The sequence below is a fragment of the Ornithorhynchus anatinus genome, chromosome 18, assembly GCF_004115215.2.
Source record: "Ornithorhynchus anatinus isolate Pmale09 chromosome 18, mOrnAna1.pri.v4, whole genome shotgun sequence".
NCBI lineage: Eukaryota > Metazoa > Chordata > Mammalia > Monotremata > Ornithorhynchidae > Ornithorhynchus > Ornithorhynchus anatinus.
This window is the reverse complement of record NC_041745.1, coordinates 16486560-16501317: the sequence shown is the minus strand read 5'-3', so window position 1 is coordinate 16501317 and position 14758 is coordinate 16486560. Positions and strand designations below refer to the sequence as shown.

The following is a 14758-nucleotide window of genomic DNA, read 5'->3' as shown; positions in this document are numbered from 1 at the left end:
TTCTCTCTGCCCACTCTGATACTCAGACTTCAACATCCACATGGATGTACCCGCTGACTCCTCTGGCGCCCTCCTGCTATCACTCCTTGTCTCTGCCAACCTTCTGCTCCACCACCAACTTGGTCACACCCTTGATCTCATCATTTCTTACTGCTGCACTATCTCCACCCTCACCAACTCTGAAATCCCTCTCTTGGACTATAACCGTCTCACCTGCCTCCTCTCTCACACTCTCTCCCCATGCAAATCTATATTACTCTCCCACAGAGACCTCTGCTCTCTTGATCCCATCCGTCTCTCCCAAGCATCTCACCCCACCTTGCCTCCCTATCCTATCTTCCCACTCTCGATGATCAGGTTACCACTCTCAACTCCACCCTTTCTACTCATCTCAACTCACTCACCCCCCTTTCTCTCCGCCACTCTCGCTCCACTAACCCACAGCCCTGGACCTCTGCCTTTGTCCGCCTCCTCTGCTCTTATGCTCGAGCTGCTGAGTGCAGCTGGCTAAGGTTCAAGCATCAAACCAACCTTATTCACTTCAAATTTATCCTTTCCTGCCTTAACTCTGCCTTCTCCTCTGCCAGGCAAAACTACTTTTCTTCCCTCATTGACACCCATGCCCATCACCCCCCGCCAATTGTTCTGGATTGTTCCGGACTTTTAACTCTCTCCTCAGGCCCCCTGTTCCTCCCCCTCCCCCATGCCTCACCTCCAACGAGCTGGCTACCTACTTCATCACGAAAATTAACACAATCAGGTCTGAGCTCCCCAAAGTCACCCCTCATCCTTCTCCTTCCCCCCAGCTCCCAACCATCTCCCCTACTTTCCCGTCCTTCCCTGCAGTATCCTCAGAGGTCTCCTCCCTCCTCGCAAGTGCCATCCCTTCCCCCTGTGCTTCGGACCCCATTTCCGCTCACCTTATAAAAACTATCGCCCCTTCCCTCCTCACCTCCTTCACTTCTATCTTTAAGAACTCACTCTCTAGTGGTTTCTTCCCTTCTACCTTCAAACATGCCCATGTTTCCCCCATGTCTCCATCCTAAAAAAACCCTCTCTCGACCCCACTTCCCCTTCCAGTTATCGTCCTATCGTCCAGTTATCGTCCTATCGTCCTTCTACCCTTCCTTTCCAAACTCCTAGAATGAGTCATCTACACTCGCTGCCTTAATTTCTCAACTCCCAACTCTCTCCTGGACCCCCTCCAATCCGGCTTCCGAGCCTTCCACTCCACTGAGACTGCTCTCTCAAAGCTCACCCATGACCTCCTTCTTGCCAAATCCAAATGGCGTCCTACTCTATCCTAATCCTCCTCAACCCTCTCAGCTGCCTTTGACACCTTCGACCATCCCCTTCCTCCTCACCTTATCTCACCTTGGCTTCACGGACTCTGTCCTCTCCTGGTTCTCCTCCTTACCTTTTCTGTCTGTTCATTCTCGTCCTCCTTTGCGGGTTCCTCCATCCCTTCCATCCACTAGAGGATCCTCAAGGTCATTTCTTGGCCCTCTTCTGTTCTCCATCTACACTCACTCCCTTGGTGAACTCATTTGTTCCCACGGCTTCAAACTATTCATCCCTATGCAGATGACACCCAAATCTCCATCTCCTCCCCTGTTCTCCTCCTTCTCCCTTTAGGCTCGTATCTCCTCCCTACCTCCAGGACGTCTCCATCTGGATGTCTGCCCGCCACCTAAAACTCACATAGTCCAAAAACTGAAGCTCTTAATCTTCCTCCCAAACCCTGTCCTCTCCCTGACTTCCCTGTCACTGTGGGACGACACGGACCAATTCCTTCCAGTCTCACAGGCCTGCAAACTTGGTGTCAAAAGAAGCAGCATGGCTCAGTAGAAAGAGCCCGGGCTTGGCAGTCAAAGGTCGTGAGTTCTAATCCCGGCTCCGCCACTTGTCAGCTGTGAGACCTTGGGTAAATCACTTAACTTCTCTGGGCCCTCATTCCCTCATCGGACAAATGGGGATGAAGACTGGTGAGCTCCACGTGGGACAAACCTAATTTCCTTGTATCTACCCCAGCACTTAGAACATTGCTTGGTCCATAGTAAATGCTTAACAAATACCAATATTATTATGATTATCCTTGACTCAGCTATCTCATTCACCCCACACATCCAATTCGTCCATGAACACCTGAGGACTGAGCTCCCCAAAGTCACCCTTTCCCTTCTCCTTCCCCGCAGCTCCCAACCCTCTCCCCTACTTTCCCATCCTACCTGCAGTATCCTCAGAGATCTCCTCCCTCCTCACAAGTGCCACCCCCTCCACCTGTGCTTCGGACCCCATTCACGCTCACCTTATAAAAACTATCACCCTTCCCTCCTCCCCTCCTTAACTTCTATCTTTAACCACTCACTCTCCAATGGCTTCTTCCCCTCTGCCTTTACAGTATCTCACCTTTACAGTATCGCATAGATCCGCCCTTTCCTCTCCATCCATGCAGTTATCTTACTGGTACAAGCTCTCATAATATCCCGACTGGATTATTGTGTCAGCCTCCTCTCGGATCGTCCTTCCTCCTGTCTCTCCCCACTCCAGTCTATTCTTCATTCTGCTGCCCAGATCATCTTCCTATAGAAACACTCTGGGCATGTCACTCCTCTCCTTAAAAACCTCCAGTGGTTGCCTATCAACCTCCCCACGAAACAAAAAACTCCTCTTGCTTCAAAGCTCTCCATTACCCTTGCCCCCTCCTACCTCACCTCCCTTCTCTCTTTCTACTGCCCACCCATATACTCCGCTCCTCTACTGCTCACCTCCTCACTGTCCCCCATTCATGTCTATCCCACCATCGACCTCTGGCCCACGTCCTCCCGCTGTCCTGGAATGCCCTCTCTCCTCACGTCTGCCAAACTAACTCTCTTCCCTTCTTCAAAGCCCTACTGAGAGCTCACTTCCTCCAAGAGGCCTTCCCAGACTCAGCTCCTCCATTTTCCCTCTGCTCCCTGTCCACCCTCTGCTTCTCCCCCTTCCCCCTTCAACTCCCTCAGCTGAGCCCCCTTTCCCTCTGCCTTCCCTCCCCTCCCTCCCCGCCCATCCTCTGCTCCCCCACTCCCCCCTTTGCCTCCCCTCAGTACTGTGCTCATTTGTATATATTATTTATTACCCTAATTATTTTGTTAATGAGGTGTACATCTCCTTGATTCTATTTATCGTGATAATGTCTTGTTTTTGTTTCGTTCCATTTTGCTCTGCCATCTGTCTCCCTCGATTAGATTGTGAGCCCGTCATTGAGCAGGGCTTGTCTCTATCTGTTGCCAAATTGTACATTCCAAGTGCTTAATACAGTGCTCTGCACATAGTAAAGCGCTCAATAAATGCTAGTGAATGAATGAATGCGCGGTTGGCAGGGAGAGGGACAGGTCTGAGATCCCAGCAGGGGACTAGGGAAGGAGACCATTTCCAGAGCCCCATCTCAGTCCCCCATGCATAATGCCCTCTGCACACTCCTATCCAGAGATGGTGCCCCTGTCCGGACAGGCCACCAGCCAGTCTGGCCAGCCCCTATTGAGCGATGCATTCCTGGCCATCCTGGGGTCTCCCTGGGGCCTGTGGCTTGGCTTGCTCCTCATGATTGGAGGAGAGCATGGAACAATCGCTTTTGACCATGTGAAGGGTTTACTTGAGGTCGATGTTGTCTGTTTGAGTTCCATGTCCACAAAGGACTGATTATCATCAGTGGTACTTATTGAGCACTTACTGTGTACAGAATACATGGACGTTATCTGAGAATGCCGCAAGACAGTTGGGTTGGAAGCATAAGAAGAAAAAGGATTTCAGAACCATCCCAAAGTGCTGTGGAATTGGGATGAGTGATTGTCTGAATGAAACCATGATTGTTGGGGCCCTGCAGCGTGGATGCTTTTTATGCCTCTGTTTTCGCCCTACTGGGAAAAGTTCACTTTCACAGTTGGTTTTTGTGGGTACTCCACAGCTAAGGCTGAGTTTACATGCTTTTTCTGCCACCCTGACCACCTCTTCCCTAGTGTTGGGAGTGAGAACTACGTCAGTTCTATAAATCCAATAGCTGGGGAAGCAGTGGGTGAGTACAGTCACTCATGGATTCTGGACCCAGGTTGGGCCCTGCTTGGCACAGCTCCCTACATTCAGGGCACAGCAGCGTTAATCCCTGCTCCACCAGCCCCAGCAATCCCTGGGGCTGCACCCGACAGCGAAATGAATCTTCACTGCTCTTATCATTTATTGCTGCTGACAAAGCACTGGCTGGAGTGCTGATACACACACTGCAAAGTCAATGAAGACACAGTCCCTGGCCATATAAGAGGTCATATAAGAGGCTTCTGGGTTGGGAGGGTGAGTGGCTCAGCCCGTCCTGATGCTGCAGGGGGCCATATCTTGCCCATATGGCCCTCCACCTCCTCCCCAACAGGGTGTGCTCCATAGCTGCTGCTCCATAGCAAGCTGGGGGACCCTTCAGAGCTTGTGACTTCCTCACTGGTTCCCAGGTCAGTTCCTCCAGTAGGGTTTCAACCACTGTCCTTCAGTCCAGAGTCTCACTAATCTCAACATAGTATTTATTGGGTACTCATGTCATCCCCCTCCTCAAAAATCTTCAGTGGTTGCCTATCAACCTACGTATCAAGCAAAAACTCTTCACTATTGGCTTCAAGCTCTCCATCACCTTGCCCCCCTCCTACCTCACCTCTCTTCTCTCCTTCTACTACCCAGCCTGCAAACTCAGCTCCTCGGCTGCTAACCTCCTCATTGTGCCTTGTTTTCGCCTGTCCTGCCATCCAACCCCTGGCTCACGTCCTACCTCTGGCCTGGAATGCCCTCCCTCCTAACCATCGCCAAAACTAGCTCTCTTCCTCCCTTGAAAGCCCTCCTGAGAGCTCACCTCCTCCAGGAGGCTTTCCCAGATTGAGCTCCCTCCTTGTCCTCTGCTCCTCCTCCTCTCCCATCTCCCCGACGCCCTCCCTCTGCTTTACTCCTTCCCACAATACATGTGTATATTTGTACATATTTATCACTCTATTTCATTAATGATGTGTATATATCTATAATTCCATTGATCTACTTTGATGGTATTTGATGCCTGTCTACTTGTTTTGTTGTTTGTCTCCCCCTTCTAGACTGTGGGCCCTTTGTTGGTAGGGATTTGTCCCTATCTGTTGCTGAATTGTACTATCCAAGCACTTAGTACAGTGCTCTGCACACAGTAAGCACTCAATAAATGCAACTGAATGAATGAAATGCAGTGCACTGTACTTCGGAAACATTCAGCAGAGGCAGAAGACTCGCTCCAAACACTTGAACTTTCAGTCTAATAATAAAGGGATTAAAAGCTTCTCTGGCTGTCCTGAAGGGGCCTCTGAACTATTTGGGCTGCAGAGTCCAATGGGAGGGAGGCTCAGGGACCAGTCTCTTCCAGATGATGTTCTTCAGCGAAGATTCAGGCCCCGCCATCTCCTGGCTGGAATGGAAAATGAGGATGGATTCAGTCCCCACATTCCAAACCATATTCAATCAAATTAATCATATTTATTGAGTGCTTACTGAGTGCAGAACACCCTGTAGCCATTCATCCTCTCCCAAACCCAAAACCTGGGGGCCTAACCTTTCACACTGGACTGCCTCGCTCCCACTAACCCCATTCCTCCTTCCTGAACATCCTACATCAAGGCTGTTTCCCTCCCAGAAGTCTTCCTTGATTTACCCACCCACTCTCCACATACCAGAAAACATCCTAGACCCCTCAAACCTCTGACTCTCTTGTCATGGATCTTGTCAGCTGCCATATACAAGGGACTGTAAGTGACTCTGTAAGACTGGGAGCCCCAAGGGCAGTGGCTGAACTGTCTCCCGTGTAAGACTGGGGAACTACCCAAAGCCACGGACAGTGTCCGTTCTCTAGCACAGATCCAGATTAGGTCTCTGTCCTCTCAGGAGTGATCAGGACAGGCTGAGGGAACCCTAATTTAGAAGCCTTGGCTTCAGGGAAGCAGAGTCGGGGCCCAGGATTCTGGCTTTTCGCCATGAGAATACATCCTCCAACCCTGAAGCCAAGGGACAGCAGACATGAACGCAGGATCACTCACCCTCCAGAACAGCAGTGTCCCAGTCTTTCAGGATCTGAAACAAAAATGAAGGGAAACAGTCATTACCCCTCTAGCTGGAGTGACCATTTCACCCATCCCCCAAGCCTCTAGGTAGGGCCTACACCAAACCAACCCAGACAGAGGTAGTAAAGTCAGGACAGAAAGAGACTCCACTCTCTTTTCTACTCCATTCCAGAATTTGACAAATGTTCTCTGTTAGGAATGTGCTTCTGTTAAATTCTTCCTGCTGTAGATTAAGCCCACTTCCCCTTGTTATGTCATCCCATCAAGTCTCCTTCCCTGAAAGACACAGTCTCCTCATCAGGACCCATTTCTCACTCAAAGTCTTGCCTGAGTCCTTTCCCCCAAATATTCTTTCTCCACAAAACTCAATCCCCCAAAAAGTCTTTCCTAGCCCCCCTCCTTCCAGAGTCTCTCATTCATTCATTCATTCATTCATTCATTCATTCATTAAATCGTATTTATTGAGCACATATTCTGTGCAGCACATTGTACTAAGCATTTGGAAGAGTACAATACAACAATAAACAGATACATTCTCTGCCCACAATGAGCTTATAGTCTAGAGAAGCAGCATGGCTCAGTGGAAAGAGCACGAGCTTGGGAGTCAGAGGTCATGGGTTCTAATCCCAGCTCCACCACCTGTCAGCTATGTGACTTTGGCCAAGTCAATTAACTTTTCTGTGCCTCAGTTGCCTCATCTGTAAAATGGGGATTAAGACTGTGAGCCCCACGTGGGACAAACTGATTACCTTGTATCTCTCCCAGCACTTAGAACAGTGCTTGGCACAAAGTAAGCACTTAACAAATACTATTATTATTATTACTGTTAGAGGGGGAGAAAGACATTAATATAAATAAACAAATTACAGATATGTACTTTAGTATTCATTCATTCATTCAATAGTATTTATTGAGCGCTTACTATGTGCAGAGCACTGTACTAAGCGCTTGGGATGAACAAGTCGGCAACAGATAGAGGCAGTCCCTGCTGTTTGACGGGCTTACAGTCTAATCGGGGGATACGGACAGACAAGAACAAGTATGTGGAGCTGGGAGGGGAGGAGAACGAAGGGAGCAAGTTGGGGTGGTGCAGAAGGGAGTGGGGCCAGGGGAGGAAAAGAGGAGTTAGTCAGGGAAAGCCATATGTGCCTTCAGTTTAGGCTTTGAAGCAGGGGGAGAGTAATTGTCTGGCAGATTTGAGGAGGGAGGGCATTCTGGGCCAGAGGTAGGACGTGGGCAAGTGGTCGGTGGTGAGATAGGCCAAATCTCACAGAACCCTCATTCCCAAGCCCCAAAATACTCCTCTGAGCAAAGGATCATATGGTTCCTCCCACCAGCCCCCCATCAATCCCTCTGCAGTTTCCACCTTTCCATCCAAACCCCTCTCCCTGATCTGCCCCTGCACCTGTTTTCTTCTTCCTCCATAGGATGAAGCCCACGGCCGGCTTCAGCACCAGCACGCCGGCAGCCACCAATACCCAGTGCCAGACTCCAGGCATCTCCTGGTGTTCAGAGGGGGCTGTGGAGGCGAGAGGATCAGCAGGGAGAGGTGAGGCAGCCTGACCCCCAGTGGCATGCTCTTTCTGCCTAATAGTCACTGGGGTCATTTACATCTCATTCCATATAATTTGCCGGTAGTTTTGTGTCACTTGCACTTCACTTTTCTTGATATTCACTCGCATTTCTTTAAACAAATAGAGTGTTAGCAGAGTCTAGCTTTAGTCATATTTAGTCCCTATATTAAGAGCGGAATCTACCCGGGGGGTAACTAGAAGGAGAAGTGGAAATAATTATTCCTATAATCCCCTCTTAATGGGAACTATGTGTCCCAAGTTCTGAAAGGACTATATTTTGAGAATCCTCTGGAAGATTCAATATAACATTGGTTTTCCTCCATGTATGCCTCAAGAAATTTGTTTACTGAGTTTTTTGGAGCTGTTGAATTTTGCCTACCAGGTGAGGAAGATTGGTTTTAGCTCTGTTCCTCCTTTACCCTCTCTGCCATGAACACTAAACTCCTGTGTCTGAGACTCTTCTGGTAGTTTGAGAATGGCTGGGGCAGACATAAAGATTGTCCAGGTTCCTCCAAAATAGCAGTGCTCAGCAAAGGTTTCACATAATGCTCCACAGATTGTAAACTGCAATCCATTACATGGAACTGACTTCTGAGAGACATTTAAGTGGTCAGTATCTATCACAAGCCTAACTGAAACATCACCTTCTCCTAATATCCTCAGTCCCTGTCCCTTTCCCCTCTTCAAGGGTCCAGCCTGGAAAGCCTGCAGATTGGACTCCACATCAGTCCTCTCCCTAGGGTATTCCAGTCTCAGGCAAAGCCCTCAGAGGAGACACGAATTTCTCCTTCCCCTCCCCACCAGAGCCCATACCTGGGAAGGCAGTGGGCACCCCCAGGGTGCTGTGCTCCACCAGGCAGGCATAGCTGGGGTTCCCGGCCTCTGCCCGTAATTGCAGGGTCTGGCGGAGGTAGAAGGTGTCATCGGCGTTGGGGAGGGTCCCACTGGAGCTCTCCTCCCCCCACAGCCCCTCCTCCCCATCCTTCACCCAGCGCAGCAGGATGGAGCTGGGATAGAATCCGGTGGCCAGGCAGGAAAGGGTCAGGCTGCCATCTGGGCCATCATGGCGGGTCACGGTCACCTCCGGAGGTGCTGGGGAATGTGAGAGAAATAATGTGACCAATGGTCCAGGGAAAGAGAGAGGTAAGGGTAAGACTCTCGATATCAGGACTTTTACTATGTAAAAAAACCTTTTCTAAATCTGTGTATCTTTCCCTCTCACTTCCCCTTATTACATCATAGTTTCATAGAAATTATTCCCACAAAGTTTTCCCTGATCATCCCTTGCCCTTCTCCCCACTTCTTCCTTGCTACTAAGCAAGACAGGGAAGAAAATCTGGAGAAAAATAAGGAAGCCCTCAGGACACACGTACTACAGCACCCAGAAAGCAGCCTGCCTGGAAAGTTTGGGTAAGCACCAGTTAGAAATCCCAGGCTGGAGTCACTTAGTCCTGAAAATTGTTGTGGTGTAGAGAGGAGGACTACCCTCTCAGAGGTCGCACCATGGAGAGTTTCCAGTACTCTACCAGTCATTGATTATGGGAGAGAGAGTCAAGCAGAGGCATACCCATTACATTCCTAGCTTGGCCTTTGGCTAGCCAGTGGAAGGAAATCTGCTATAAGTCGAGTCCACTGTGCTGGCAGCAACAGCATGGGAAAGAGTCGGGGGCGCAGAGACTCAATTGTATTGCACTGAAGGAGGCAGTGGTATACCATTCCATATTTTTACCCAGAGAACTCTGAACAGAACGATGGCAGATGGAGGTGGGGCCTTCTGGGAGAGAGTTTTCCACCGGTGTCTCTATGGGTCAAGAGATGACTCGACATGCGATAAGACAAAAACAAAGAGAGGGGACACAAATGGTGGAACTTTGTCCTGAGCATTATTAGTACTAATTACTGGGATATTATTAAAGTGATTATATGTACCGAGTACTGCTCTAAGTGCTGAGGTAGAAACAAGTCCGATCAGGGTTGGACACAGTCCCTGTTCCACCATGGAGGATACACCACTCTTATCCCCCTTTTCAGATGAGGTAACTGGGCACAAAGAAGCAAATGACTTGCCAAGGTCACAGAGCAGACATGTGGCAGAGCCAGGATTAGAACCCAGGTCCTCCTGACTCCCAGGCCTGTGCTCTATCCCACTAAGCGACATTGCTTTCTCTGATGAAAATGGGTCCTGTGATTCTCCTGCCTCATCTGGGCCCGGGTTCCTTGGGAAAATTGATCTGTAACTGAATTTTCACTTCAGGAACTCACTCCCTAAAGCTATATACTCTCCCTATCCCTGAAAGTGAGGGAGGCAAAGTTCAGGACAATGGGAATTAGCTCCATTTGGCAGAAGCTGAGACTCAGAGAGGTTTATCACTGCCCCTGTCACACAGCAGTTCACAAGCATTGGACTAGAATGCCTTGAACTCCAAGCCCAGAGCTTCATACTGAGCACGCTGCCTCTGGTTTAGACTCACTGCTCTCTATGAGGTTCCAGTATTGCAGGGTGATCTTCATCAAGGAGGCACACTCCTCTTTCGTGTAACGACGTACAACCTCGGACCAGAAAGGGCTGCCTTCCCAGAAGGGCAGGTTAGCGATCTGCCAGCCAGACCAGAAAGATATCCAGACCCCACGCTGCTCATCCAGCCAATAAAAGTCTTCTCCGTCGTAGGCAAACCGGAAGACCCTGCCGACTTGGATGTCTTGGTCCAGCTCACAGCCCACGATGAGCTGCAGTGTGTGGGTTCCTGTAGGGGGGCAAGCAAAGGAGGCAGGGGGTGAGGCAGTCTCTAAGATATTCCAGAACAGGGATCTCAGGGAATCATGAAGCGCCATGCTCTCCCCAGGACTCTCAGGCTTGGACTTGCCCTAAGAAGACCTTAGAACTAAGGGACTCCCAGCCCGTGGATGGATCCCCAGCAGGGTCAGGTCTGATGGATAACTGAATCCATGCCAGAGTGATCCCTGAGTCTCTTGCTGTTTCAGGCCCATGACACAATTGGGTACCTGGACTGACAAAGTGGGGAGGCAAAGGGGACAAGGAAGCAGGGAATCCTGGGCTAGGAGTCTTGACACTCACCCCCGCTGCGGTTTTGGAAGCGCATCCAGTTCTCCACTCCCCAGTGGAAATCCTTCTCGTAACTTATCAGCTCCTCTGTCTTCTCCTGGAGCAGTTTCCTGCCCAAAGCCTGGTACAGCCAGCTCAGGCGGACAACCAGCTCCTGCACTGTGTTGTTGTAGGATGCCACCTGCTTCCTGTCCACCAGCAGGACCACTGACAGGCCAAAGGGGATGCCTTCACCCCCGACAGCCGTGAAGCGGGCTTCTCCCTTGTGAAGCCCTGAGGGTCAGGGAGAGAAATGAGGAGAGAGGGAATGAAAAAGGGAGATAAGGAGACTTTGACTGGATCAGCTCACTTCACTCTCAGATCTTGCCCTGACTCCTGTCTCTTCCTGGATAAACTGTCTCTTACTTATTAAGCCCCATTCTGAACCCAACTCCTTCCAAACTCTCCTTAAAATCTGTCTTCTCTGGGAAGTATTCCCAGAGTCATCCCCCTGGCTCCAGCCACTTCAGTAGCCTCAGCTGGCATGTCTACCTCCTTTAATCAATCATTAAATGGCATTTTTGAGCACAGTCAATCAACTAATGGTATTTACATTTGTGAGAGTACAATGCAATAGAGTATGTAGGCATAAGCGCTTAGTACAGTGCTCTGCACATAGGTAGTGCACATAGGTGGCGCTCAAATACAATTGAATGAATTTAGCCTACAGTCTAGAGGGTAGAAATGGCACAGTATAAGGATATGTTCATAAATGCTCCTACTGTAAGCACACACTGTACTAAGCGCTTGGGAAAAGTAAAGAATTAGAAGACATAAAGCCTTGCCCTCAGAGACTTCTAATCCAGAACAAAATAAATTACAGATAGCAGGAAGAAGAGAATAGAAAAGTTAATATGTGGACAAGAAAGGTCTTAAAAAAGCCAGTGTGCTAAGACTATATATACGGAAGTACATGGTGTGCTGTGGAGAACATAACTGGCACAAAAGTGGTTAGTTGGGAGGATATGACCTGAGGAGAAGAAAAATGAACTGGGAAAAACTTCCTGGAAGGGGGTGGAATTTCATAAGGGCTTTAAAGAGTGTGGGCGAGCTGGACTGGAGTAATTTACCTTGGCCAGACTTCAGGTTTAAATATTTGTTATTTTCAATTCTTATGTGTCTTTGTATGAGTTTATCCATGAGCAACTAAAAACAGCAGTCTGGGTCTTTTCCACCTTCAGGAGACACAGAATGCTAAGAGAAGGCTAGGAGCAGGACATAGGGCTTGTGGTAATTGGCCCTGGAGTTTCACCGTTCTCAGTTCCTAGCTACATCACACACTCCCCAGAGCCACATTAGGTAACATCTGTGGCTCTGGGGTTGGAAGTGCAAATCCAGAGCCTGGAAACTCATTCCAAGGGTTCTCCCTTCTTCTCATGACACCCCCCTCAGGCCTACATGGAAATCAGGGAAACTTCCTAGAGAAAATGGGGCCCTGCCCTTGATCACCACAAGGATTACCAAGGGAGAAGGAACTGGCGATGATAACCAGCTGAAGGAGCTGGATGCTACATGAGCCCCAGCTGGGAGTAGGGGTGGTCTGGAAGAGGAAGAGAAGTTGGGGAAGCAGGGTGGGAGAGAGTTGGAAAGCCTGAGGGTTCTGGCACTTGGGCTCTAGCTGCTCACTTCTTCTCCTGAGTCATTAGGGATCTGCAGGGTGGCTGTAGCCTCATATTTCTGGCCGGAGATGGGTAGGGTCAGTCTGGATCCCTGGCCCAGGCCCAGGTCCATCAGTTTGGGGCAGAAAGAGGGGTAGGATGCCACATCTCGCTGGACAGAGGGATTGGCGATCATCCCATCCATCCCCCCACACACACCCATCACCAGGGTGTGTTGTCTCTGAAGGTATCAGTAGGGTGTCTCTGTCCTTCCCCTACCCCACTGTACCTGGACTTCCTTTTGCAGGGCAGGCAGTGTCAGTCTGGATTAATAGATCCATCCTCCCACTGACCCTGGGTCTGCACTGGAAGTCCCATGATCCAGAATCTACTTTCCAACTGCAGGTCAATCTTGTGTCTTTCATTTCTATCCTATGTGAATGTAGGCAATTCAGTTATCCCTTCCCTAGAGGTGCTTCCTCCACCCAGGCTGCTCCAGGGGTGTTTGGAACTCCTAACTCCTAAATCTAAGGCTCGCGGAGAACCAGAAATCTCCAAACTGTATTTAAGCAGTTTTTTATGGTATTTGTCAAGCAAGTGGTATGTGCCAATCACTAGCCTAAGCCCTGGGATAGATACAAGCTAATGAAGTTAGACCCAGTCCCTGTCCAGCATACAGCTTACTGTCTAATTAAGAGGAAGAACAGATATCCCTGTTTTACAGTTGAGGAAACAGAGGCACAGAGAAGTTAAGTGACTTGCCCAAGGTCACACAGCAAGCAATTGGCAGAGCCAGGCCTATGCTCCCTCCACTAGGCCATGCTACTGTGTGATCTTGGACAAGTCACTTAACTTCTCAAGTCACTTTTCCTCATCTGTAAAATGAGGATGAAGTATCTCCTCTCCCTTTCTCTTAGACTGTGAGTCCCATGTGAGACAAGGATTGTACCTGATCTGAGTATCTTGTAATTTACTCCAGAGTCTAGCACCATGCTTGACACAACATAAGTGCTTAACAAATACCACAATTGTGATTAAATACCAGTTTCAGCCAGGTGGTCAGTGCACTGGACACCACCAGTCCCTGCAGCTGTCCTGAGAACACAGTCTCCTCTGGCCTCTTGCAGGTAATGTTGCACTCACATTTACTAGCTCCCACACCCCCCGGCCCCGGTCTACACTACCCCCTTCTCCTCCAGACTCACCTGCCAGAGCTTGCTGCCAGATGACTGTGGCCATAATGAGCAAGAACAGGGCCAAGGCTGCCCCCAACCTCTGTGACTCCATCCCAAGCTGCCAGTGTCAATTCTGTGACCTTGCTCCTCGATACAACCACAGCCCAAGGTCCCGTATTCCAGTGTCTGGATGCTCCTCCCCGAAACCAGATTGCCTGGACGTCAGGCCAGTGGGAGTCCTTGTGCCTCTGAAATGGCTCAGCGAGGTTCGTTCACATGAGATAGCGACACACAGAGACAGACACCTGCTTCCTCAGCCTGCCCCACACCCCAGGTTTGGCTTGCCCCTACCCGACTCCAGACTCCCACCCCCAGCCCTGCTATTGGGCAAAGGGGAAGTGAAACTGAGGCCTCTGGGGGCAGGAAATGACCTCACTGCTGCTTTGTGTCCAGCCCCAGCAGTCAAGACCTCCTGCAACTTCCTTCACCTATGCCTGTGGTCTCTAGCCCGTTGCCCCGTCACCACGGAAATCCCCTAAAAATCCATGCAGACAAAGGCACACACACACTCACACACACACAAAACATACAAGTATACACAAACACACACTCACACACACACAGTGTGTTGGTCATCTAAGCAGGTGTTGTACGTGGAACCCAATGGTCTCTACACCCACTCCTCTGGAGAACTCATTTGCTCACATTTCAACTACCACCTCTATGCTCATGATACCCAAATCTACATCATCAGTCCTGAGCTCTCTCACCCTCTGCAGACTCGCATTTCCTCCTGCCTTCAAGACATCTCTACTTGGGTGTCCCACATCACCTCCAACTTAGTATGTCTAAAACTGAACTTCTTATCTTCCCACCCAAGCACTGTCCTTCCTCTGACTTTACCATCATTGTAGATGGCACTACCATCCTTTCTGTCTCACAAGTCTTGGCATTATCCACTCCTCTCTCTCTTTCAACCCACATATTCAATCCATCACTAAATCCTGCTGGTTTGCTGTTGGTATTTATTAAGCGCTTATTATGTGCAGAGCACTGTTCTAAGCGGTGGGGTAGATACAGGGTCATCAGGTTGTCCCACGTGGGGCTCACAGTCTTAATCCCCATTTTACAGATGAGGTAATTGAGGCACAGATAAATGAAGGGACTTGCCCACAGTCACACAGCTGACAAGTGGCAGAGCCGGCATTCGAAC

General features: G+C 49.6%; 1 protein-coding gene across 1 annotated transcript; it reads right to left on the bottom strand.

Moving 5' to 3' along the window:
* Positions 1-7702: 7702 nt before the first annotated feature.
* On the bottom strand, positions 7703-13873 carry LOC103167834 (major histocompatibility complex class I-related gene protein-like). Its single transcript, XM_029046773.2, has 5 exons — positions 13576-13873; positions 10746-11006; positions 10141-10413; positions 8483-8761; positions 7703-7779 (listed from the first exon to the last, which is right to left on the bottom strand). The coding sequence occupies exons 1-5, from the start codon at positions 13655-13657 to the stop codon at positions 7703-7705; spliced, it is 972 nt and encodes a 323-aa protein (XP_028902606.1). The 5' UTR covers positions 13658-13873.
* Between the last annotated feature and the right edge of the window lie 885 nt (positions 13874-14758).